The following is a 27,895-nucleotide window of genomic DNA, read 5'->3' on the forward strand; positions in this document are numbered from 1 at the left end:
AATTTTACATACCAATTAGGATCTGGCTAACAATACTTGAATCAATTATAGAACCCATTGTTCTACAACCACCTAAAAGTATTCCCAAACCTTCCATAACAAAGCCATCAGCAACACATTTTGACCCAACCAAAAATCATGAGAAAACAAAAAGATAATTGCTTGTCACATGGGAAAGAATTTACAAAAAAACAGAGCAAACTATAATGCTTTTGGCCCTAAACAGAGAGTACACAGTAGCAGAATACCTGACCTCTGTGACTGACCCAAAATGAAGGAAATCTTTGACTATTTACAGACTCAGTGAGCATAGCCTTACTAATGAGAAATGCCGCCAAAGGCAGACCTGGCTCTCAAGAGAATACAGGCTATGTGCACACTGCCAAATGTATGACCATATTAGTGACACATATTTCCCTCAGATTCCACAGACCCCCCCCCACACACACACACAAATTGTATTTAAACAAATACAATTTTGATATACTCCCATATCTATTGGGTGAAATACTACATTGTGCAATCACAGCAAGAAGATTTGTGACCTGTTGCCACCAGAAATGGGCAACCAGTGAAGAACAAACACCATTTTAAATACAACCCATTTTTCTTTATTTATTGTTCCTTTTGCACTATCCTTTTTTACTATTTGTACATAATGACATTATTTTTTTAAACTTTTCTGAGTGTAATGTTTACTGTTCATTTGTATTGTTTATTTCACTTCCTTTGGCAATGTTAACATATATTTCCCATGCCAATAAAGCTCTTAAATTGAAAACATTGAACTGAAATGAGGGTGAAAGAGAGAAAAAGAGAAGAGAGTGTGAGGGAGAGGGAGAGAGAGAGAGTTGTCAGGGAATGGAGAAGGAAAGAGGGTGAGGGAGAGATGTGGGAGAGACAGTCTCCAGAGAGAGAGAGAGAGTCAGCGTGACATAATGTAAGGAAGATGGTGAATGACAGTTTAGCGTAAACACACCAAACAGAAGCACATACCGTATGCAGAGATGTTCCCCTACTTATACGACACATTCTCCTCACACAGAGATATGTGAATGCTCTACAGTTCCAAAGGTGTGTGTGTGTTTGTGTGTACGCATGCACCCACGTGTGTGACTCACTCACAGCGCATAGCGAGGATGCTCCACCCGAGGTGACAGCACATGTACCTTAAGCACTCTTTTTCCTCCATACAGACAAATGCACACAAACTCTCTCTCTCTCTCTCTCTCTCTCTCTCACTCACTTTCTCCACCTCTCCCTCTATCTCTCTTTCTCTCTCTCTCACCCCCCTCTCCGCCTCTGAAGGACAGTCAGATGGATGGGGCGTGAGCGCGACAGAGACATTGAAGCTCGTCTTAGTACTTAACTGAGGAGAGGTGGCTGCATGGTTTCTCTCCTCAGCTTCTCGCTGCTTCTCTCATTCTCTCTCCTGAGCCTCTCTCTGTTTCTCTCTCCTCAGCCTCTGTCTACTTCTCTCTTTCTCTCTCCTCAGCCCCTCTGTTTCTATCTTTCCCTCTCCTCAGCCTCTCTCTGCTTCTCACTGTCTCTCCTCAGCCTCTCTCCGCTTCTCTCTTTCTCTCTTCTTCATCTTCCCTTTTCCAGTCGATCTCATTCTCACCCATCACAGCCTCTCTCTCTCTCTCTCTCTCTCTCTCTCTCTCTCTCTCTCTCTCTCTCTCTCTCTCTCATGAATGTCACCTCTGCTGATGGTTGCTGCTGGAATTCACAGACCACTCTCACACTCTCACACTCACCCGTGGGGGGCGGCGGGGAGTTAGTTGAGGGCTGTGTGGAGAGAGAGAATGCCAGAAGAGGAGGAAGATAAATCTCGTTCCTGGATTCATTCTTGGGAGTCCGTCACCGTCCCGCCTGCTGTGCTGCCTCTGGATCTAAGTCTACTGGATTGCAGCTCCGTTTCTCCGCTCATTACTCCTGACGCTTGCATTTCCACGGCAGGCAAAGTTGGGCATCCAGAGACTATATGTTGACTGCCTGTTCATTTCCTCTTGAATTTGTATGCTGTTTGAGCTTCAAAATGATTTCACTTTTCACTGGAAGAAGTGTGATTTTAATATGACAGAGAAAAGAGCTCCGTCTCTTTTTTGGGGATTGTTTTCTTATAGGATAGGCTAGTGATTTTGCTATATTTTGAACTTCGTTGTCGCTGGTGATTTGGTTGTGAGGGACAAGATGAGTGGGGAGGGAGGTTAGAAATGTAGGAAATGTTGATGTCTTTTCATGTTTTATTTTTATCAAACAGAGACATTTTAACCTCACTCACCCATCTTTCTTTTTTACTGAAGATGTGACCTTAGTGGTCTCTGTTTTTCAGTGTTTTTTTAGTGTTGGTGCATTTATTTCTCGTCGTACTGGAGAGTCCACTTTGGATGTGTGACTTGAACTCACACCGTCCTCTGCTCTTCCCTTTTCCAGGGGGCTCTTAACCTAGACCCTCTCTCTTTAACCCTGCGTAAAACCCCTCTCCCCTCTCTGGGGGCTCTCTCTGGACCTTCCGACCATTTTCTGTTGCTTGAGGACACAGACAGCCCCGCCAGAAGAGGGGGTGTTGGGTAGGAAGACACCCCCCTCCCAAAGGTGAGAGGGGGGGGAAGATGGCAGCTCTCGCCAGCTCTCTCATCAGACAGAAACGGGCGGTCAAGGACGACGGACAAAACCGACCGGTAGCCAACAAGAGGAAGCCTTGTCCCAAGAGCAACAAGTCCCTGTGCCAGAAACAGATCCTAGTCCTTATCTCTAAAGTGAGGCTATGTGGGGGTCGAAAAAGTCGAAAAGAAAAGAGACCGGGTGAGTCATCTCTCTCTTCTTCCTCTTCCTCCTTCTCCATCTCCTCCTCTTCCTCCCTGCCAAGTCATTGATTAGTTGGTGGTCATGAAAACACAATATATACTTTGAGGGGTAAACTTTTTTAAATGTATTTTTTATTCATAATAAATATAATGTAACATTTGGGGATGTTCCTGTTGGAATTAATTGGCAGAATGTTGATTTGATTTGAGAATGAGAAGATATGCGAGAATATAGAATTTGTTTGTTTGGATCAGTTCATGTCAGAATAAAAAGTAGTGCCATATTCTGAGCCCCTCGTTGTATTATGTATTCCCTAGTCCTAGAGGAAGGATGCATAGAGAGACAACAGAGCTTAATGAGGGGTAGTTAGAAGGACTCCCCCCTCACACTGCAGTCAGCCTTCCTCTAAGCCTTAGAGTTCCCATCCTGGGTAGTACACAGCTGCTGGGTTCCCATAGACACAGCATTAGAGTTCCCACCCTGGGTAATGACTAGTTGGGAAGTGGGTATGTCATGTCATGAGGTGGATTGTTACTCTGACTGACCATGACCACTTGTTGTAGTAGATGACATAGAGAAAGCACACATCCCACATGAATACACTAGTTCTTTGCACCTTTTTGCACCTGTCTTTGGGTAATTGGAGACACTTATTACTGTGTGTGTGTGTGTGTGTGTGTGTGTGTGTGTGTGTGTGTGTGTGTGTGTGTGTGTGTGTGTGTGTGTGTGTGTGTGTGTGTGTGTGTGTGTGTGTGTGTGTGTGTGTGTGTGTGTGTGTGTGTGTGTGTGTGTGGTGTATATTCCAGGTGTGTTGGTAATGTGCACTGTAACTACACCTACTGTTAATATTCAATTAGGTTGAAGATCCTTCAACCCTTTCCTCCCACACTCCAGAGATGATTAATGCATTTCAGATTGACACCAATCTAAGCTGTGTTCTAATCTACGTAACCTTGCCACTGGCAAAAAAATCCAATGTTAACAACATTGTTCTTTTCAAAATCCATTTGGTGGCCTTTAAAATGTCTGGTTTCTGTGAATTCTTCTGTGCTTCTGGATAGTGAAGAGTTGAATGTAAAGGATATTAGCAGCCTCCATATTGAAAATATAACCTGTAGTGTAATTCATATTTTAGTCTCTCTATATAATCCCTGTTTGGAGAATCATACATTTTCTACCAAGACTATGTCTCCTATGTAATAATGCTGTCTACCAGATGTTGCTGTATGGTGTTGCAGAGTCAACAGGTGGTGTTTTGGGACACAGTTAGGAAATGTCAGACAGGGCTCACACTAGAAAGCTCTATGTAATCCTTGTTACTTCCTGTGGCCAACGGAATTGCATTATCAGAGACATTGATTTTGCTATGGCATCTCATCTGTTGTGTCAGCTATAAGTTATTATACGTGACATGCATTTCCTGTGTGTCTTGGTGATTGTTTGTAGATCAGAATTGACATACAAGAGTGTTGAAGACTGCTTGTGTGTGTGTATGTGTGCGTATGTCTGTGTATATACTGAGTGTACAAAACATTCACCTTCCTAATGGTGAGTTGCACCCCTCCTTCTTGCCCACAGAACAGCCTCAGTTTGTCTGGACATGGACTCTACAAGGTCTCAAAAGCGTTCCACAGGGATGCTGGGCCATGTTGACTCCAATGCTTCCCACATTAGTGTCAAGTTGGCTGGATGTCCTTTGGGTGGTGGACCATTCTTTATACACATGAGAAACTATTGTGGATCGAGAAAAACACAGCAGCGTTGCAGTTCTTGACACAAACCGATGCGCCTGGCACCTACAGTACTACCATACCCCGTTCAAAGGCACTTCAATATTTTGGCTTGCTCATACACCCTCTGAATGGCACACATACACAATCCATGTCTCAATTGTCTGAAGGCTAAAAAAACATTATTTAACCAGTCTCGTCCCCTTCATCTACACTGATTGAAGTGGATTTAACAAGTGACATCAATAAGGGATCATAACTTTCACCTGGTCTGTGTATGTCATGGACAGAATAAGTGTTCTTAATGTCAGTCTACTGTGTATGTACATGTGTGTGTGAGTGACTGCTTTCCTACCATATGTATTTGTATGAGTTTATGTGTGTGTTTATGTCTCTGTGTGCCAGTGTGTGAAAGCCCCTGAGTAATGGATGATAGCAACCTCTCCATGAGCCTGAAATAGCACAGTGCTGTATGCCTATTCCATCAGTAGCTACAGAGTGCACTGCCATGCCTTACAGCTTTGTTATGTTAATGTCCATTGATGTTGCATCTGTGAGTGACAAAACAACAGTGAAAAACAACAGGAAAGCTCTGATGCTCTCACATATTTGCGTAACTCAGCTGCAGGCCACTAAATGTCTCATAGTTGGGTTCACTTTAAGGTACTCACTTTGTTTAGTGTTTGTGTCTTTCATTTTGGGGGTGTGATGAGAGTGTTGTATAAGTGGTCCTTCGTCACTTCCTCCATTTTAAATGCATGCTCGTTTATTCTGCTATCAAGCCATCAGTATCATCAAGGTAATACTTTTATAATCACATAAACAGCTATATTTTCTAGGGTCATGAAAACAAATATTTTCAGTATACAAATGTCCTATAATGGTGGTAGGTATCTAGTGCTAGGGATGTCATGTTACCATCAACTATGTGTGATAGTTGCAGAATGCAGCATCAGCCTCTGTTCCCACCTTGCCTCCACCTCTTCCTGTCCTGGTCCCTTTTAAGATGGCCGCCGCCGGCCCACTAGATGAAAGCAATGAAAGCTCGCTCCCACTGTCAGTGATCTGCAGCGATTCTCCCTTCTCCAATCGATCCAGCTCACTAATGTATACTGATTAATCAGTAATCACCCTCTTAGTTTGTCCAAGGAGAAATTTGACCTGGGAAGGGTGGGATATCGAGCAGTGACACCCTTCTCCCCTCACACAGACCCTCTAACATTCTCTCTCTTACTCACACCTACACACACACACATGCATGTGTGCTCTCACACACACCCACACACACAAACATGCACACATTCACACACACATGAATATGTACGTCAACACACACCTACAACCTGGCCAAATGACACCTGGGCAAGATGAGAATGAGACAGTGTAATGAACCAAAGCTAAAGAGAACTGTTTGATCTGCAGTTAACATTTAATTACAGTCACACAGAGAGGAAGTGTAGTATAGTCCCAGATGTCTTCTAGTGCAGAGGTGGTAGGGTATGAGCAGGCATCAGTAGGGTCAATCGGCTGCACTCTGAAAAAGTTATTTGGGTCACAAATTTGGGCCCCTATCGGTGAGCAGGAGACCAGGTCATGAGGTGAGATCCAGATGAGGATAGCATTAAGCTGACCACAAGAGATCAGGGCCCTAAAGCCGCTTACTAGACAACATCTGATCACACTGTGCAGTGTTAGGTAGCCCTGCGACAGGGGTCAGAGAGAGAGAGAGAGAGAGAGAGAGAGGAGGGAGGGAGGGAGGAAGACAGAGAGAGAGACAGAGAGAGAGGAAGACAGAGAGAGAGGGAGAGAGAGAGAGTGAGGAAGACAGAGAGAGCGAGGAAGACAGAGAGAAGAGGAAGACAGAGAGAGAGAGAGGAAGACAGAGAGAGAGAGAGGAAGACAGAGAGAGAGAGGAAGACAGAGAGAGAGAGAGAGAGAGAGAGGAGAGAGAGAGGGAGAGAGAGAGAGAGAGAGAGAGAGAGAGAGAGAGAGAGAGAGAGAGAGAGAGAGAGAGAGAGAGGAAGACAGAGAGAGAGAGAGGAAGACAGAGAGAGAGAGAGAGAGAGAGAGAGAGAAGACAGAGAGAGAGAGAGAATAAAAATGTCAGTACAGAGCAAAGAAGAGATTGAGTTAGGCCAGGGGAGGATGGAGGATATGGGGATGGGGATCTGAGTTAGACCAGGGGAGGTTGGAGGATATGGGGATGGTGATAGATAAAGAGAGAATCGACAATGGAGAGAAGAAGAGAGAGAGAGCTTCGTTTGATAAAGGAAAATGAGGGGGAGGAGAGAGATGTGAGTGATCCAGTCATAGAGAGAAGGCATGTAGAGATGTTACTGAGAGAGTGAGACCATGATGTTGAAGGACCACTGTCAATAGAAAAATTATGTATTTCTACAAGCTAAGTCCTTCTTTCCCATTTTGACCGACTAAAGCATCAGAACAAGCACTATCACATAGTATCTGACAGCGCTATAGTCTACTGTACTTCCAACAGGCTGTCATGATAGCCTTCACATCTGCACAATGATTAAAACGATTACGTGCTCATATCACCAGTAGACCATATGCAATCCTATCTTTAAGCTTGGTGTTTTATTTGAGATTAAAAATGTGTTTAGCCATGAGAAACAAGGTTTAAAAATAACATTTTGTATCTATTTTCAGATTATGGAATAAAACCCATCAAATTAAATATATTGGTCACATACACATGTTTTGCAGAAGTTCTTGCAGGTGTTTCCTCTCCTTGTTCAGGCGATGTTCGGCGGTCGGCGTCACCTGTCTTCTAGCCATCGTTGATCCACTTTTAATTTTCCACTTGTTTTCTTACACACCTGGTTTTCATTTCCATCATTAATTGGTGTGTATTTAACCCTCTGTTCCCCCCATGTCCTTGTGTGGAATTGTTTGTTTGTGGTTGTACGCTATGTTACTGGTGCGCGTTGGGTTTGTTGTGAAAAGTGCAAATAAATCCAAGAACAACAGCAAAGGACCGTGTGAAGATGCTGGAGGAAACAGGCACAAAAGTATCTATATCCACGGTAAAATGAGTCCTATATCGACATAACCTGAAAGACCGCTCAGCAAGGAAGAAGCCACTGCTCCAAATCTGCCATAAAAAAAGATAGACGAGGGTTTGCAACTGCACATGGGGACAAAGTTCATACTTTTTGGAGAAATGTCCTCTGGTCTGATGAAAAAAAATAGAACAGTTTGGCCATAATGACCATCGTTATGATTGGAGGAAAAAAGGGGAAGCTTTCAAGCTGAAGAACACCATCCCAAACGTGAAGCACGGGGTGGCAGCATGATATTGTGGGTGTGCTTTGCTGCAGGAGGGACTGGTGCACTTCAGAAAATAGATGGCAACATGAGGGAGGAAAATTATGTGGATATATTGAAGCAACATCTCAAGACATCAGTCAAGAAGTTAAAGCTTGGTCGCAAATGGGTCTTCCAAATGGACAATGACCCCAAGCCAAATGGCTTAAGGACAACAAAGTCAAGGCATTGGAGTGGCCATCACAAAGCCCTGACCTCAATCCTATAGAAGATTTGTGGGCAGAACTGAAAAAGTGTGTGTGAGCAAGGAGGCCTACAAACCTGACTTAGTTACACCAGCTCTGTCAGGAGGAATGGACCAAAATTCACCCAACTTTCTCGGACATTCGGTTTCCGTTTTATAAAATAATCAAATTTTGGTCATTTTTCCGCTGTCCTGGAAAATCCCACCAGAGGGCATAAGCAATCATATTGCAATTGTACAAAACATCACGAATCACGACGGAGCCTTATCTCCAAAATGGAAAATATTTTGAAGCCGAAACTTGGTGAGTGTAGGTTTGGCATAATGGGCAGTTGGCCCCGAACAAGATGGCGTCTAGGACTCAACGTTTTTGAGTTATGGCCATTTCTCTGGGATTAAAGGTCCAAAATGAAAATAGAGAAATTATTTTTCCACTTCACGTCAAAGTCAAGGAGCCTCCGGTGTCAATAAAAAAAGAACCAGCCATTTATCTATCGTCATTTAAGAGAAATCGTACAATGACAAATTGGTGATGTTCAAAGATAGGTGTTTTTTTAAACAGTTACAGATCCAGTTGCAGGGTGTTCATACGAATCTTTTTCAAGTGTGCTGCGGAGCTCTGCAAGATTTCTGTGATTTTCTATGATTTTCTGAAATAACACACACTCACTAAACCCACCGTAAATAACTCAGTTCTTAACGTAAAGACTTATAACTCTGGGTCATGCCTTTACAGAATCCTATCAGGATATGAGTTTATTTATAGCTTCCTGTACCAACCGGAAGTGCCTTAAATGGTGTCACAGTGGCTGTTTCCAAGGGTTAAAAATGTCAGATCTTTTCAAAACTTCATATGTGTGATTAGGCAACCCCCATGAACTGTAAGTCAGTCATTTCTCCCAACAGATGTCAAAGAAAAGCTCTCTCTCACACACACACACACACACACACACACACACACACACACACACACACACACACACACACACACACACACACACACACACACACACACACACACACACACACACAGCAAGGATGGAGTGACAAAGTGCGGTGCTTAAAGACACAGAGAGCAGGCAATAGCATTACAATAATCCCTAGGCCGTGAGATATCCCGCTTGACCGTAGCTCGCTCGGTCTAAGCGCAGCGACCATTAGAAAAGTAGGCCCAAAATGAAGCCTGCCCCACAACGTCATTTGCTTTTGGGTGACAGTGAGAGAACCGTGGGTGAGAAGCACAATTCGACCTCAGGGACGTTCCTAAGGTCCTTCCGATCTGTGCAAGCCTAACCTTGACCGTGTGGCATTAACCCTTAACAGTTAAAAGAAGGTGTTTACATCAAACAGTTTGCATTGACTTCTCTCCCTCTCGATAGTGCGTGGTGAGTTAGGTGGCTCTAGATGGTTCTCGGAACGAGAAACAGCCTCATACATTTGCAATGACTTCAATTCATTTTGACCATTACGAAAATGACAACATTTAGAAAAGTCTCAGAGACACAAGACTAGGTGCATTGAAACCGGCTCGGCCCAAAGAGACGGACCCCAACGTTTCTGTCCGATAGCTTATTCAAGGACCCCATAGCAAGGCATGGAAAAAAGTGGATTTTCAGCACCAATTAGGGTTTTACTCGGGCACCAAAAGACCTATCGAGCCGAAACTCGGGATTCATTCGGGGTCGCCTCACATAGGCCTACACATAATGTCCGAACTGGACCCGCAGCTAGAACGTAATTATGTGTTTTACGTTTTTATTATGTTTTAAACTGAAGGCGCTGTGAATTATGGGCCTGCTCTGACATATGTGATAGTTGGCTTCTAAATGAGTTGGAAAAAGTGGGTTTGGTGTCAATTGATATCAGTTTGGTGTCAGAATGACGTGCACGTGCATTTGCAATATGATTCAATAGTGGGAAAAAACATCACCAAATGGACATGATGAAATCAACACAACGAGTGATGGAAGGGAACAACTGTCACTGCCCGGACATCCCGAGTTCATCGGGCCAGTCAATTTTGCATTTCTAAAGGATTTTTGAGCATGTCAAATTTCTTATGACATTTGGCCCCAAAAAGAGTGACTTTGACTTTTGACTTCCTATGAAATCATATTGCAAATGGACAAAACATATGGCTTATGCACAAGTGAAAAAAATATGATAATAAAAGTTAACAAAAGTATAGTTTGAGCAAAGTATAGTTTGACTTTTGAGCATGCCAAATTCGTGATGGTAAATTCCCATTGAAACATATTGCAAATGCACGTGCACTTGCAATATGATTCAACAGTGAAAAAACATCACCAAATGGACATGATGAAGTCAACACAACGAGCGATGGAAAGGAACAACTATCACTGCCCGGCCATCCTGTGTTCATCAGGCCAGTCAATTTTGCAATTCTGCATGATTTTTGAGCATGACAAATTCGTGATGGTAAATGCCCATTGAAACATATTGCAAATGCACGTGCATTTGCAATATGATTATATAGTGAAAAAACATCACCAGATGGACATGATGAAATCAACACAACGAGTGATGGAAAGGAACAACAATCACTGCCCGGCCATCCCGAGTTCATCAGGTCAGTCAATTTTGCATTTCTGCAGGATTTTTGAGCATGTCAAATTTCTTATGACATTTGGCCCCCACAAAACATATGCCTTATGCACAAGTAGAAAAAAAAAAAATTATGATAATAAAATACGACTAAAGTATGTTGATACAGTTCTTATACATGTGTAATTGACACAAAAATCGAAAGAATTTTGGTAAAACGGTCCAGAAAGCACTTTTTAAGGGTGTGTGAAGTTTTTTATAACATTTAGCTATTTTTTACTTTTGACTTTTGACTTCCTATGAAATCATATTGCAAATGGACAAAACATATGCCTTATGCGCAAGTAATTAAAAAATATATATGATAATAAAATTGGACAAAATTATATTCATACAGTTCTTACACGTGTAATTGACAAAAAAATTGTAAGAATTTCGAAAAACGGTCCAGAAAGCACTTTTTTGGTAGGTGATAGGTATTTGAAAAAAAAATTCACTTTTTCAAAATTTTTCTTTTGGATGTTGACTTGTGTTGCATTTCCAATATGAAAAACCAAGGTGGAGCGCACATAACACCTGTTGGATTTTTAAAGTGTTACAACTGGCATTTGCCATATGGCATTTGCAATCAACTTTACACGAATCAATGCCAGATTAGGTGGTATTGGACACCGTGTATGTGGTTTGCCAATGTTTTCCCATTCATTTTTGTCCATTTCAGGGGGGTATTCCCTTACTGACTGAAAACAGGGATTTTTTCTAGGATTAAATGTCAGGAATTGTGAAAATCTGAGTTTAAATGTAATTGACTAAGGTGTATGTAAACTTCAGACTACAACTGTACATACATAAATACACGGAAATCTCAGCAAGAAATGGATTAAGAATATATCCATGTTCGTCAGAGCGGCGTTGGACTAAAATACAGAGTTATCGAATACAGTATATGCACATATGAAATGGGTGATGCAATATTTACACAAAATTAAAGTGACTAAGATACCAAAAAATAGTATAGAGTACAGTTTACACATATGAGATGAGTAATGCAAGATACAGAGACATTATTCAAGTGGCGAGCATTTCATTTCCTTAAGGTGGCCAGGGATTCCTAATCAATGTCTATAGGCAGCAGCCTCTGATATGCTGGAGATGGCTGTTTAACAGTCAATGGTTGTCACGCCCTGACCTTAGAGAGCCATTTTATTTCTCTATTTGAATTAGGTCAGGGTGTGATTTGGGGTGGGCATTCGATGTTGTCTATTTCTTTGTTGTTTTTGCCAAGTGTGGTTCCCAATCAGAGGCAGCTGTCTATCGTTGTCTCTGATTGGGGATCATATAGAAGTTGTAATTTTCCGTTTGGGATTTGTGGGGTGTTTTCAGTTTAGTATCTGTGCCTGATGGAACTGCCTGCTTTCGTTTTTTTGTATTTGTTATTTTTGTTTGAGGGATTCTTGACAATAAAGAGCATGAACACTTTCCACGCTGCGGTTTGGTCCACTCTTCCTTACGACGACGAGTGTTACAGTGGTGTAGTATAGAATACAATACAGTACATACATATGAGATGGGTGATGCAATATGTAAACAGAATTTAAAAGTGACTAAGATACAGTAGAATAGTGTGGAATGCAGTTTATACATATGAGATGAGTAATGCTAGATATGGAAACATTATTAAATTGGTTATTAATCCATTTCTGAAAGTGGCCAGTGATTCCTAATCTACAGTGGCAAGAAAAAGTATGTGAACCCTTTGGAATTACCTGAATTTCTGCTTAAATTGGTCATAAAAATTGATCTGATCTTTATCTAAGTGACAACAATAGACAAACAGTCTGCTTAAACTAATAACACACAAACAATTATAAGTTTTCATATCTTTATTGAACACACCATGTAAACATTCACAGTGTAGGGTGGAAAAAGTATGTGAACCATTGGATTTACTAATTGGTTGACCCTCCTTTTGAAAGCAATAACCTCAAGCAAACATTTTCTGTAGTTGCAGATCAGACCTGCGGTCAGGCGGAATTTTGGATCATTCCTCTTTACAAAACTGTTTCAGTTCAGCACTATTCTTGGGATGTCTGGTGTGAACTGCTCTCTTGAGGTCATGCCAGAGCATCTCAATCGGGTTGCGGTCAGGACTCAGACTGGGCCACTCCAGAAGGCATATTGTCTTCTTTTGAAGCCATTCTTTGGTTGATTTACATCTGTGTTTTCGGTCGTTGTCCTGTTGCATCACCCAATTTCTGTTGAGCTTCAAATGGCAGACAGATAGCCTTACATTCTCCTGCAAAATGTCTTGATAAACTTGAGAATTTGTTTTTCTGTTGACGATAGCAAGCTGTCCAGACCCTGAGGCTGCAAACCAGACCCAAATCCCTCCACCATAATGTACAGTTGGGATGAGGTTTTGATGTTGGTGTGATGTGCCTTTTTTCTCCACAGTAGTGTTGTGTGTTCCTTCCAAACAACTAAACTTTAGTTTAATCTGTCCATAGAATATTTTGCCAGTAGCGCTGTGGAACATCCAGGTGCACTTTTGCAAACTTCAGACGTGCAGCAATAATTTTTTGGGACAGCAGTGGCTTCTTCCGTGGTGTGCTCCCATGAACATCATTCTTGATTAGTGTTTTATGTATCGTAGAGTCGTCAACAGAGAGGTTGGCATGTTCCAGATATTTCTGTAAGTCTTTAGCTGCGCTGTGCACTTGCAGTCATCTTTGCAGAACGGCCACTACTAGTGAGAGTAGCAACAGTGCTGAACTTTCTCCATTTATTTACAATTTGTGTTACCGTGGACTGATGAACTTCAAGGCTTTTAGAGATACTTTGTAACCTTTTCCAGCTTTATGCAAGTCAACAATTCTCAATCTGAGGTCTTCTGAGATCTTTGTTCGAGGAATGGTTCCCATCAGGCAGTGCTTCTTGTGAATTGCAAACACATTTTTCGTGAGCGTTTTGTATAGGGCAGGGCAATTCTAACCAACATCTCTCATCTCATTGATTGCACTCCAGTAGCTGACTCCTGACTCCAATGAGCTTTTGGAGAAGTCATTAGCGTAAGGTTCACATATTTTTTCCAACCTACACTGTGAATGTTTAAATGATGTATTCAATATAGACAAGAGAGGATGCTCTCAATTGTGCATCTGTAAAATTTTGTGAGGGTTTTGGGTGTTAAGCCAAATGTCTTTAGCCTCCTGAGGTTGAAAAGGCACTGTTGCGCCTTCTTCACCACACTGTCTGTGTGGGTGGACCATTTCAGTTTGTCAGTGATGTGTACACCGAGGAACAATGTGGATAGGGGGGTGCTCCCTCTGCTGTTTCCTGAAGTCCACAATCATCTCCTTAGCTTTGTTGATGTTGAGTGAGAGGTTGTTTTCCTGGCACCACATTCCCAGAGCCCTCATCTCCTCCCTGTAGGCTGTCTCATCATTGTTGGTAATCAAGCCTACTACTGTTGTGTCATCTGCGAACTTGATGATTGTGTTGGAGGCGTGCTTGGCCAAGCAGTCATGGGTGAACAGGGAGTAGAGGGGGCTGAGCACGTACCCTTGTGGGGCCCCAGTGTTGAGGATCATCAAAGAGGTGTTGTTTCCTGCCTTCCCCCCTGGGGGCGACCCGACCTGTCGAGCTTGATGATGAGCTTGGAGGGTACTATGGCGTTGAATGCTGAGCTATAGTCAATGAACAGCATTCTTACATAGGTATGCCTCTTGTCCAGACTGGATAGGTCAGTGTGGTGGCGATTACATCGTCTGTGGCTCTATTGGAGCGCTAAGCAAATTTAAGTGGGTCTAGGGTGGCAGGTAAGGTGGAGGTGATATGAGCCTTGATTAGTCTCTAAAAGTACTTTATGATGAAAGAGGTGAGTGCTATGGGGCAATAGTCATTTAGTTCAATTACCTTTGTCCATGTACCTAAAGCAATGGTGGCCATATTGATTCATGTGTAGACAAGATAGATTGAATATATCTGTAAACACACCAGCCAGCTGGTCTGCGTATGCTCTAAGGACACGGCTAAGGATACCATCTGTGCTAGCAGCCTTGCGAGGGTTAACACGCGTAAATGTCTTACTCACGTCGGCCATAGAGAAGGGGAGCCCACAATCCTTGATAACGGGCTGCGTCGGTGGCACTGTATTATCCTCAAACAAGGTGAAGAAGGTGTTCAGCCTGTTCGGAAGCAAGATGTCGGTGTCTGCGACGTGACTGGTTTTCCTTTTATAGTCCGTGATTGTCTGTAGACCTTGCCACATACGTCTGGTGTCTGAGCCGTTGAACTGGGACTCAACTTTGTCCCTATACCGACGTTTAGCATGCTTGATTGCTTTGCGGAGGGAATAACTACAGTGTTTGTATTCTTCCATATTCCCAGTCTTCTTGCCCTGGTTATATGAGGTGGTTTGTACTTTCAGTTTTGCGCGAATGCTCCCATCTATCCAAGGTTTTTGGTTGCTGTAGGTTTTAATAGTCAGTGTGTACCACATCTCCTATGCACTTCCTGATAAACTATTTCACCATATCGGTATATGTGTCGATATTATTTTCTGAAGCTACTCTGAACATATCCCAGTCCGCGTGATCAAAACAATCTTGAAACGTGGATTCTGATTGGTCAAACCAGCATTGAATAGTCCTTACAACGGGTGGTTCATGTTTGAGTTTCTGCCTATTGGAGGGGATGTTATGAACTTGAGTGAAGACCCAAAAGCGGTTTAAACAGAAAACAGAGTTCTTTAATGAAAATACAGGAATGGCATAAATCCTCTTCCAACGTTGTCAGCGGAACAAAAGAACGTTAGTATAGTGCAGGATGCTCCAGCCAGGCAGACTCCGACAGGACAGGACAAGGTGGAAGCAAACGAGACGACAGCTTGCTTCTGGCATCAAAAAACACAAATAAGAATCAGACACTGAAAGTAGCAGGAACAGAGAAAGAAATAGAGACCTAATCAGAGGGGAAGAGAGAACAGGTGGGGAAGAGTGAAAGAGCTAGTTAGGGCAGATGTAGAACAGCTGAGGAATGAGAGACAGAAAGGTAACCTAAAAAGACCAGCAGAGAGAGAGAATGAAGAGAAAGGACAGGAACAGACATAACAAGACATGACAGTACCCCCCCCACTCACCGAGCGCCTCCTGGCGCACTCGAGGAGGAGACCTGGCGGCAACGGAGGAAATCATCGATCAGCGAACGGTCCAGCACGTCCCGAGAGGGAACCCAACTCCTCTCCTCAGGACCGTACCCCTCCCAATCCACTAGGTACTGATGACCACGGCCCCGAGGGCGCATGTCCAAAATCTTACGAACCCTGTAGATGGGTGCGCCCTCGACAAGGATGGGGGGGGGGGACGGCGGGGGCGCGAAGAACGGGCTTAACACAGGAGACATGGAAGACCGGGTGAACGCGACGAAGATAGCGCGGGAGAAGAAGTCGCACTGCGACAGGATTAATGACCTGGGAAATACGGAACGGACCAATGAACCGCGGGGCCAACTTGCGAGAAGCTGTCTTAAGGGGAAGGTTCTGAGTGGAGAGCCATACTCTCTGACCGCAACAATATCTAGGACTCTTGGTCCTACGCTTATTAGCGGCCCTCACAGTCTGCGCCCTATTACGGCAAAGTGCCGACCTGACCCCCTTCCAGGTGCGCTCGCAACGCTGGACAAAAGCCTGAGCGGAGGGGACGCAGGACTCGGCGAGCTGAGATGAGAACAGCGGAGGCTGGTACCCGAGGCTACACTGAAAAGGGGATAGACCGGTAGCAGACGAGGGAAGCGAGTTGTGGGCGTACTCTGCCCAGGGAGCTGTTCTGACCAAGACGCAGGGTTACGAAAAGAAAGACTGCGTAAAATGCGACCAACAGTCTGATTGGCCCGTTCGGCTTGACCGTTAGACTGGGGATGAAAGCCGGACGAGAGACTGACGGAAGCCCCAATCAAACGGCAAAACTCCCTCCAAAATTGAGACGTGAACTGCGGGCCTCTGTCGGAAACGACGTCAGACTGAATTCGGAAAACATTCTCGATAATGATCTGAGCCGTCTCCTTAGCAGAAGGGAGCTTATCGAGAGGAATGAAATGAGCCGCCTTAGAGAATCTATCGACAACCGTAAGAATAACTGTCTTCCCCGCTGATGAAGGCAGTCCGGTGATAAAATCTAAAGCGATGTGAGACCACGGTCGAGAGGGAATGGGAAGCGGTCTGAGACGGCCGGCAGGAGGAGAGTTCCCAGATTTAGTCTGCGCGCAGACCGAACAAGCGGCGACAAATCGGCGCGTCACGTTCCCGAGTGGGCCACCAGAAACGCTGGCGAATGGAAGCGAGCGTACCCCGAACGCCGGGGTGGCCGGCTAACTTGGCAGAGTGGGCCCACTGAAGAACGGCCGGACGAGTAGGAACGGGAACGAACAGAAGGTTCCTAGGACAAGCTCGCGGCGACGGAGTGTGAGCGAGTGCTTGCTTTACCTGCCTCTCAATTCCCCAGACAGTCAACCCGACAACACGCCCCTCAGGGAGAATCCCATCGGGGTCGGTGGAGACCTCAGAAGAACTGAAGAGACGAGATAAAGCATCAGGTTTGGTGTTTTTGAGCCCGGACGATAAGAAATAACAAACTCGAAACGAGCGAAAAACAGAGCCCAACGAGCCTGACGCGCATTAAGTCGTTTGGCTGAACGGATGTACTCAAGGTTCCTATGGTCAGTCCAAACGACAAAGGAACTTCGCCCCCAACCACTGTCGCCATTCGCCTAGGGCTAAGCGGATGGCGAGCAGTTCGCGAACCAACATCATTTACGTTCTGACGGTGATAGCGATGAGAGAAAAACGCGCAATGGACCTTGCCGTCAGAGAGAGCGCTGAGAAAGAATGGCTCCCACGCCCACCTCTGACGCGTCAACCTCAACAACAAACTGTCTAGAGATGTCAGGTGTAACAAGAATAGGTGCGGATGTAAAACGATTCTTAAGAAGATCAAAAGCTCCCTGGGCGGAAACGGACCACTTAAAGCACGTCTTAACAGAAGTAAGGGCTGTGAGAGGAGCTGCCACCTGACCGAAATTACGGATGAAACGACGGTAGAAATTAGCGAAGCCCAGAAAGCGCTGCAGCTCGACGCGTGACTTAGGAGCGGGCCAATCAATGACAGCCTGGACCTTAGCGGGATCCATCTTAATGCCCTCAGCGGAAATAACGGAACCGAGAAAAGGGACAGAGGCGGCATGAAAAGTGCACTTCTCAGCCTTCACATAAAGACAGTTCTCCAAAAGGCGCTGGAGGACGCGTCGCACGTGCTGAACATGAATCGAGAGAGACGGTGAAAAAATCAGGATATCGTCCATGTAAACGAAAACAAAAATGTTCAGCATGTCTCTCAGGACGTCGTTAACTAGTGCCTGAAAGACAGCTGGAGCGTTAACGAGGCCGAAAGGAAGAACCCGGTATTCAAAGTGCCCTAACGGTGCCGTCTTCCACTCGTCCCCTTCCCTGATGCGCACGAGATGGTAGGCGTTACGAAGGTCCAATTTGGTGAAAAACCTGGCTCCCTGCAGGATCTCGAAGGCTGAAGACATAAGAGGAAGCGGATAACGATTCTTAACTGTTATGTCATTCAGCCTCGATAATCCACGCATGGGCGCAGGGACCCGTCCTTCTTCTGAACAAAAAAAAACCCAGCTCCGGCGGGGAGGAGGAGGAGACTATGGTACCGGCGTCGAGCGAAACCGACAAATAATCCTCGAGAGCCTTACGTTCGGGAGCCGACAGAGAGTATAATCTACCCCGGGGGAGTAGTTCCCGGAAGGAGATCAATACTACAGTCATACGACCGGTGTGGAGGGAGAGAAGTGGCCTTGGAACGACTGAACACCGTGCGCAGATCGTGATACTCCTCCGGCACCCCTGTCAAATCGCCAGGCTCCTCCTGTGAAGAAGAGACAGAGGAAACAGGAGGGATAGCAGACATTAAACAGGTTACATGACAAGAAACATTCCAGGATAGGATATATTACTAGACCAATTAATAGAAGGGTTATGGCGCACTAGCCAGGGATGACCCAAAACAACAGGTGTAAAAGGTGAACGAAAAATTAAAAAAGAAATGGTTTCGCTATGATTACCAGAGACAGTGAGGGTTAAAGGCAGCGTCTCACGCTGAATCTTGGGGAGAGAACTACCATCTAAAGCGAACAAGGCCCTGGGCTCCCCTAACTGTCTGAAGGAATGTCATGTTCCCGAGCCCAGGTCTCGTCCATAAAACAGCCCTCCGCCCCAGAGTCTATCAAGGCACTGCAGGAAGCAGATGAACCGGGCCAGCGGAGATGGACCGGAAAGGTAGTGCGTGATCCAGAAGGAGAGGCCTGAGGTAGTTGCGCTCACCAGTAGCCCTCCTCTTACTGATGAGCTCTGGCTTTGGACATGAGGTGACAAAATGACCAGCGGAGCCGCAGTAGAGACAGAGGCGATTGGTGATTCTCCGTTCCCTCTCCTTGGCCGAGATGCGAATACCCCCAGCTGCATAGGCTCAGCATCCGAGCCGGCGGAGGAGGGTGGCAGTGATGCGGCAGGTGGCAGTGATGTGGAGAGGGGAGCAACGGAGAACGTGAGCTCCTTTCCACGAGCTCGGCGACGAAGATCAAACCGTCGCTCTATGCGAATCGAGAGCTATTAAGGAGTCCAGACTGGAAGGAACCTCCCGGGAGAGGATCTCATCCTTAACCTCGACGTGGAGACCCTCCAGAAAACGAGCGAGCAAAGCCGGCTCGTTCCAGTCACTAGAGGCGGCGAGTGCGAAACTCAATAGAATAATCCGTTATGGATCTATTCCCCTGACATAGGAAGACAGGGCCCTGGAAGCCTCCTCGCCAAAAACAGAACGGTCAAAAACCCGTATCATCTCCTCCTTAAAGTCCTGATACTGGTTAATACACTCAGCCCTCGCCTCCCAGACTGCCGTGCCCCACTCACGCGCCCGTCCGGTAAGGAGAGAAATGACGTCCTGTTGGGCTGGAGAGAGAACACCACATCACACTGAGTGAGGAATGGCGGCACTCAGTGGGCTCCCCAGAGTAACACGGCGGGTTGTTGATCCTGGGCTCCGGCGACTCGGAAACCCTGGAAGTGGGCGGTGGATCGAGGTGGAGTTGGTGAACCCGTCTTGTGAGGTCGGAGACTTGGACGGCCAGGGTCTCAACGGCATGTTGAGCAGCAGACAATTCCTCCCCGTGTCTGCCTAGCATCGCTCCCTGGATCTCGACGGCGGAGTGAAAAGGGTCCGGGCCGCTGGGTCCATTCTTGGTCTGATTCTTCTGTTATGAACTTGATGAAGACCCAAAAGCGGTTTAAACAGAAAACAGAGTTCTTTAATGAAAATACAGGAATGGCATAAATCCTCTTCCAACGTTGTCAGCGGAACAAAGAACGTTAGTATAGTGCAGGATGCTCCAGCCAGGCAGACTCCGACAGGACAGGACAAGGTGGAAGCAAACGAGACGACAGCTTGCTTCTGGCATCAAAAAACACAAATAAGAATCAGACACTGAAAGTAGCAGGAACAGAGAAAGAAATAGAGACCTAATCAGAGGGGGAAGAGAGAACAGGTGGGGAAGAGTGAAAGAGCTAGTTAGGGAAGATGTAGAACAGCTGAGGAATGAGAGACAGAGAAGGTAACCTAAAAAGACCAGCAGAGAGAGAGAATGAAGAGAAAGGACAGGAACAGACATAACAAGACATGACAGGGGAGGAGCAAGATGGAATCGTAGTCCGATTTGCCGAAAGGTAGGGCAGGAGAGGGCCTTATATGCATTCTGGAAGGTAGTATAACAATGGTTGAGAGTTTTTGCAGCGTCGTCACCCAGCAAGTGTCTGTCTGTCTCTGGACAAAACAATAAGCAGAGATCACATTGACGTTGTCCTACCAATTTCTGGGTATTTTTAACTTTGTAATGAACAACCAAAGGACTAAATTACCTCTTGGCAAATAACATCCAAGGACCAGGATGCTGGTATCCATGCGTAACCATTTTGGATTAGTTTTGGAACAGACGGAGAATCAATTGCTCTCTTCCGGTGTTTGAAAATGAGAATGCTCAATATGCAAGCATCAGATTACAGCCGTACGCGACAACAAAGATTTGGGTCCATTCCATAATCTTTTAGGACTGTTGTTTTTGTTCAAAAGGAAAAAATCAATTAGAAGAGAAGGGATTGATGTTTTTGGTTTAGAGGTTTAATTTTCTATCCCTAAAATAAGTCTCCAGGCTGGAGTTTCTAACACAGCTGCAGTGAACAGCAGACGGAAAGCTTCCAGAATCATGTGATATCAACAAAAAATGCATTATAATTATCATGCATTATCATTCTCTTTGAATCGGATCAGGGGAAACGTGGCCTTTGGCCAAACACACAGCGATATTGTAGTACAGTAGCCTTCAGCTGTAGTGGCAGTAATGAAGATAGGGGCTGTTTTAGTAACACTGTTATGGTTTACTCAAGTTACATAGTAAAATGGTAATTACATTATAATAATAGATGTTTTTATCTGGGATTCATTAAAACCAGCACCATTACCATTTGGCATCAGGTTGTGTTGAACTGATTGAAGTAAGTACCAGATAGTACTGTTACTTCATAATTTCCTACTAAATACTAAATCCCTGCAAACAGGAATGTACAATACAGTCTGGTCATGTATTAGTATTGTGCGGCAGTATTGTGCAGTAGTATTGTGCAGTGCTAAGAGTTCACACTGTGGCTATGCTGCGTGTCCCTGAGTGTGCACTGAGGGTGTTAGTGTTGCCACTGTTTGTGTTGCCACTTATTAACTGTCACCCATCTCAGCTGAGGCAATATATATGCACAGGAAGCACCGTTTTGCCTTCTCTCTCCCTAAAGACATCGCAAATGACAAAGAACGCTATCATAGCCTCCCACATATAACAGTTGAAATTGAATTTGTGGATACTTTGATTAAACCTGACAAGGACAGATTGAGTTTAACCTCTAACAAGAGAAAGACAGAGAGAGAGAGAGGCGGGTGGGGGTGGATGACAGACAGAGATAAAGATGGAGGGTATGTGAAAGAGAGAGAGGGGTGTGTAGAGAGAGAGAGAGAGAGAGCAGGAAACAGAGGGGGTGTAAAGACATATGGGACAGTTACACAACCCCCTATGACTGCATCCATGTATCATTCCTGTCCATCTGGATTACGGTAATCTAGGTGTATAAACAATGTGTAAATGTGTTTGTATTTGTCTGTGTGTGCAATTGTGTGGGAGTACATACGTATGCCCACGTGCACGCGTCTGTGTGTGTGTACTGTACTTCTGTGTGGTTAGTATTTATTGACTTTGTGTCAGCTGTACTCTATCTCATGCAATGTTGTGTCCCACAGGGATCCATGGCAACACCAACACAACAACAACACAAAACTCGTTTTATATCACAACACTAGCGCTACCACAATGTTGTCACACTACTTCAGTTCCTCTACGCTTCAACAATCTACCCCTAGAAAACTATATACCAACTCTAGTACCAACCTGAATTCTTCATAATGTTAATTTAATGTACACTCCACCATATACACTGGCCTATTAGCATGATCTTGTGCTTTGAACATTAAGACCCAAACTCCTGACAGAACACAGTCCTCCAGGCCACCAAGGTTAACGCAACTCCCATGTTCTCTGGGTTGACAGATTGTTCCACTTACACACCACGCTAAGCACTGCTGTAGAGGGACGAAAACCTTTCTTTTGTAGTGAGTAGGGACACCCACGGGACAGCGCTTCTCTTCTCTGCTACATCAAACAGAGGCTGGACTTGTGTGTGTGCGTGTGTGTGTGTTGGGCGGTTCAAGGGAAAGTACATAGTAGATGAGGTTTGAGGGTCATTGGAAGCTGTTTGATAGGACTCAAGGGAGAGTGAAGAGTGTATATGATATTGGACAGTTCTCCTGCTGCTTAGCATGGGTTCTCTTCACCTGCTTCTGGTCCTTATTTCTCCAAGTAAGCAGCGTGGAGGCATTAGTCTGCAGCTAGTTGTTATGGAGAAAGGAGGTATGGATGTAGTAAGAGCGGTCCGTGGGGTGCAGTAAGCTGCTCTCTTTCTTTCTGAGCTGACAGCACCTCAGACTGTCTTCAGATGACAACTTTATTGCTAATTACTAATGACACGGACCTGTCAGAATGCCAATGAGACAGATATTAAATATGTGCATATTTAACGTGTGTCAACTAGGGAATAGGTAGGAGATCTATTTGCGCTGCTGTGTGTTTGACATGTCCTTGTCAACTTCATTAATAAGCAGTAACTCTCGCCTGCCTGGCTGGCTTGCCTGGCTGGATGGTTGGATGGCTAGCTGCCTTGCTGCCTGGATGATTGGATGGCTAGCTGCCTTGCTGGATGGATGGCTGGATGGCTGCATGGCCGGCTAGCTGGATGGCTGGCTGCCTGGCTGGATGGCTGGCTGCCTGGCTGGCTGGTTGGCTGCCTGGGTGGCTGGATGCCTGACTGGCTGCCTGGCTGGATGCCTGGCTGGATGGATGGCTGCCTGCCTGGCTGGCTGCCTGGCTGGTTGGCTGCCTGGGTGGCTGGATGCCTGCCTGGATGGCTGGCTGGCTGCCTGGATGGCTGGCTGCCTGGCTGGATGGCTGGCTGCCTGACTGGCTGCCTGGGTGGCTGGATGCCTGACTGGCTGCCTGGCTGGATGGATGGCTGCCTGCCTGGCTGCCTGCCTGGCTGGTTGGCTGCCTGGGTGGCTGGATGCCTGCCTGGATGACTGGCTGGCTGGATGGCTGGCTGCTGTGTGTCATATGTAACAGTTTTACCGTGGTATAAGTGAAAGTGAGAGAGGAGTGTTTGATTGGCAGATGAAAAGGTCATTAACAATGCCTTTCTCACACTAATACGGTATGATTTACACAATCAACCTCTCTCTTCCTCCTAATGTTTCATCCTTTCTGTTATCCCATTCTCATATCACACACATATCCTTCCTCTTCTCCTCTTCTCAGCTTCTCTCTGTCCTCTATCTTTTCCTTTCTTCATCATCCTCTTCCCTGCTTCCTTATTGTTATCTGGTTTTCTCTTTCACACTTTTTCTCTCTCTCTCTCTCTCTCTCGCTCTCCCCACGTAGCATTGATAATTACTAGCGATACTCCAGAGCGCATGGCCCAGTTTGGAGGGAAAAAAAGACAGAACCTTTTTCTCTTTTCATTTGAAGTACAATTGAATACTCCAGCGCGCACACACACATACTCACAAATTCACTCACAATCTGGTTGAAAGAGGAAGACCGAGAGCGAGGGCTTGAAAGAGAGAGGGAGAATGATGAGGGAAGAGGTAGGGAGTCCATCAAATGAAAGGAAAGGAGAGGGAAGCCCCTGCAGTTTGGCCTCGGTCACAGAGGAGAATGCCCTTGGCTCTTCAGTCAAGCAGTGCTTGTGATTACCCTCCACATTTATCAAGATGAGGTAAGCCACAGAGAACCCCAGAATCCTACAGCTCTCAGGGAGCAAGACAGTAAAACAGTATGGCAGACACACTCACTCGAACACACACACACATGAACACATACAGTACACACACACACACACACACACACCAATCTGTACACAACAGTAGTTAAGAAGCACATAGAACAAACATGTTAGCTCTACAGGGGTTCATTAATCCACATTATGTGGAAATTGCTTTGCTACCTCAATGCACCCTATCCAACTTGACTTCAGCACAATGTGTTTTTCTGAGTAATAACATTCCTATACTGCCAGTGATTAAAGTGACCTTGATGTCCTCTATTTTTGCTGGTGTGTGCGGCGGTGTGAGTGTGTCATTGTGTTTATAAAGGATGATCTTGTGGTTGGGTTGTGGTGTCTCAGGCTTGGGTCATGAGCCAGAGAGATGCTATATCTATAAGAAAGCTTCTCCACACTATGCAGAGCTTCAAGTTCCTCGGTGTCCACATCACTAAGGATCTATAATGGTCCAAACACACCCACACAGACGTGAAGAGGGCATGACAACGCCTCTTCAACCTTAGGGGCTGAACAGATTTGACATGGGCCCGTCAGATCCTCAAAAAGTTCTTCAGCTGCACCACTGAGAGCATCTTGACTGGCTGCATCCCCGCTTAGTATGCCAACTGCTTGGCATCTGACTGTAAGACGTTTTAGAGGGTAATATGTACGACCCAGTACATCATTGGGGCCGAGTCTCCCTGCCATCCAGGACCCCTATACCAGGCACTGTCAGAGGAAAGCCCTAAAAATGATCAAAGACTCCAGCCACCAAAGTCATAGACTGTTCTCTCTGCTACAGCACGGCAAGAACCCTGAACAACTTCTACCCCCAAGCCATAGGGCTGCTAAATAGTTAGTCCGGATAGCTATTGGTTAACTATCTAACAATCTGCATTGACCCTTTTTACACTTTGTTGTTTGACTCATCACATACGCTGCCACTGTTTATTATCTGTCCCTTTGTTTTTAGTTATGTCTACATATCTACCTCAATTACCTCGTACCCCTGCACATCTTCCCGGTACCCCTGCACATCTTCCCGGTACTTCTTGTAAATAGCCAAGTTATCCTTACTCATTGTGTATCCATTATTACTTGTATTTTATTTCTCTATTTTATTTCTCTCTGCATTGTTGGTTAAGTCCACACTTCTTGTTTACGAAGCATGTGACAAGTAACATTTGATTTGATTTGAGCATACAGCTGCAGAACCATAGAGATCCTACTGACATTCCACCCTGTGTGTGGAACACATTGGGAGCTCTGCAATGTACATGATAGTCAGCCCGGGGTCTGATTAGCTCGGACGTCACATTGGCATCCATGTTTGATGACGGCACAGGCTCTGTATGACTGCCCTCACCCTGGACTGGTGTGGAATGGTGATGAAATAGTGATGGCTCAGCCTATTGGTGCCAACGAGGGGAGCAGTGTGAGGAACATGCATCCAAAGTGTTGGCTTCCTCTTTAATTGGGTCACACTGGGGAAGCAGCGAGAAGGAAGCAAAATGAAACAGCAAGAAAATCATATTATGTTAATTAAAGGGTATTGATGCGTGAGATTAAATTAGACAGAGCTAGTGATGAAAAGAAGAGTATTGTGGGTAGAGAGTGCATCTATGTATGTTTGTGTACGTAGGTGAGTGTTACCCTGTCTGATGAATGAAATTAGCATGGATCTGTTACCGTGGTGATTCTGGCTGTGTCCAAATATCCATATTTGCATTTTAAATAGCAGGCAACTTGGGTATGCAAACAGAACCTTTTAAAGTATGTGAAATTTCAAAATCGAGTACAATTTAAATGCCAGGATGTCATACTCGTTTTGTCTGCATGCTATTGAGGAAGAGAATCATCATTTCAGATCCACGTGTGTATGACAGCAGTTGATAATCAACTGATAATGAGATGTGATGTAGGAAAGGAAGAATGGCGGAAACAACGGCGCATTGGATGACGCATTCTCAGTATACTGTAAGTGAGGCTTGTATGTGTTAATATTTAATGCTTATTGCGTACATATTTACAAAACAGTATGTTCTAAATAGCATGTAGTATGATTAGCACATAGTAGAAAGTTTTCGGAAGTAGTAGGCAAGACAGATTTTGGACACAGCCAGTGTGACTTGTCTGTTGTGGCACCTAGGCTCTCACCCCTACCTGTATGCTACCAGAGTTTTAGCTAGGATGACACGGTGTGTGTTTGTGAGAGAGAGATGTCTGTAGTGCATGGCTGCAGTATCCTATGACCGGGAGTCAGTGTTATGATTCTGTACTATAATAGTCTGTTGTCTGTTTGACTCCCACGTCAATGTCATTGCGCAATATGTCCAATCAAATGTGCGTGTGCACTCATATGTCTTTGCTGATGCTGGATGAAGTTTTGAGGGGAGCTCGAAAAACAGCTAATGAGCTTTGAAGCAACCATATTTAGGGACGGCTAGTCTAAAGGGCCCTAAGCGAGATTTGGTTGAGATGCCTCCCCACTAAGCAGCCATATTTAGGGACGGCTAGTCTAAAGGTCCCTAAGCGAGATTTGGTTGGGATGCCTCCCCACTAAGCAGCCATATTTAGGGACGGCTAGTCTAAAGGGCCCTAAGCGAGATTTGGTTGGGATGCCTCCCCACTAAGCAGCCATATTTAGGGACGGCTAGTCTAAAGGGCCCTAAGCGAGATTTGGTTGGGATGCCTCCCCACTAAGCAGGCGATTATTTGCTGGTGGAGAGAATAATGCATGTTTTATGAGAGTACATTTTCTGTATTCTACACCTTTTGCCAAGGGGAATAGAGAAAATGTTGCAGTGTTTAGAAAACATGCTTACAGTTCTACACATTTTGCCATGGGGCAGAGAGAAAATGTTGAAGTGAGTAACAACATCAGTGGCGGTCCCCTTGATGTCAGGGTCCCTGCGTATTTGGCCATTTTCACCACAAGTTTAGATAACTGGCTTGACTAACTTACCAATCAAAACATTGCTAGCTGTACTTCTGATGCACAACCAAACTTCAAACCTACAACTTGTGTATTCTAACTCTCAACAGTAAATTGGGATCCTGACTGATTTCCAAAAATATACAGTGCCTTGCGAAAGTATTCGGCCCCCTTGAACTTTGTGACCTTTTGCCACATTTCAGGCTTCAAACATAAAGATATAAAACTGTATTTTTTTGTGAAGAATCAACAACAAGTGGGACACAATCATGAAGTGGAACGACATTTATTGGATATTTCAAACTTTTTTAACAAATCAAAAACTGAAAAATTGGGCGTGCAAAATTATTCAACCCCTTTACTTTCAGTGCAGCAACTCTCTCCAGAAGTTCAGGGAGGATCTCTGAATGATCCAATGTTGACCTAAATGACTAATGATGATAAATACAATCCACCTGTGTGTAATCAAGTCTCCGTATGAATGCACCTGCACTGTGATAGTCTCAGAGGTCCATTAAAAGCGCAGAGAGCATCATGAAGAACAAGGAACACACCAGGCAGGTCCGAGATACTGTTGTGAAGAGGTTTAAAGCCGGATTTGGATACAAAAAGATTTCCCAAGTTTTAAACATCCCAAGGAGCACTGTGCAAGCGATAATATTGAAATGGAAGGAGTATCAGACCACTGCAAATCTACCAAGACCTGGCCGTCCCTCTAAACTTTCAGCTCATACAAGGAGAAGACTGATCAGAGATGCAGCCAAGAGGCCCATGATCACTCTGGATGAACT

General features: G+C 44.9%; 1 protein-coding gene across 2 annotated transcripts in view; it reads left to right on the plus strand.

The window, feature by feature from the left end:
- The first annotated feature begins 1,814 nt into the window (after positions 1-1,814).
- The window catches only part of LOC135544348 (fibroblast growth factor 11-like), a 90,768-nt gene continuing 64,687 nt past the window's right edge, over positions 1,815-27,895 (plus strand). For both annotated transcript variants that reach the window (XM_064971889.1, XM_064971890.1), the window contains exon 1: positions 1,815-2,808. In XM_064971889.1, the coding sequence (XP_064827961.1) occupies positions 2,616-2,808 (193 nt within the window). In that variant the 5' untranslated portion in view covers positions 1,815-2,615. The remainder of the gene's footprint in view (positions 2,809-27,895) is intronic.

This window comes from Oncorhynchus masou, chromosome 8 (genome assembly GCF_036934945.1).
Source record: "Oncorhynchus masou masou isolate Uvic2021 chromosome 8, UVic_Omas_1.1, whole genome shotgun sequence".
Taxonomy (NCBI): domain Eukaryota; kingdom Metazoa; phylum Chordata; class Actinopteri; order Salmoniformes; family Salmonidae; genus Oncorhynchus; species Oncorhynchus masou.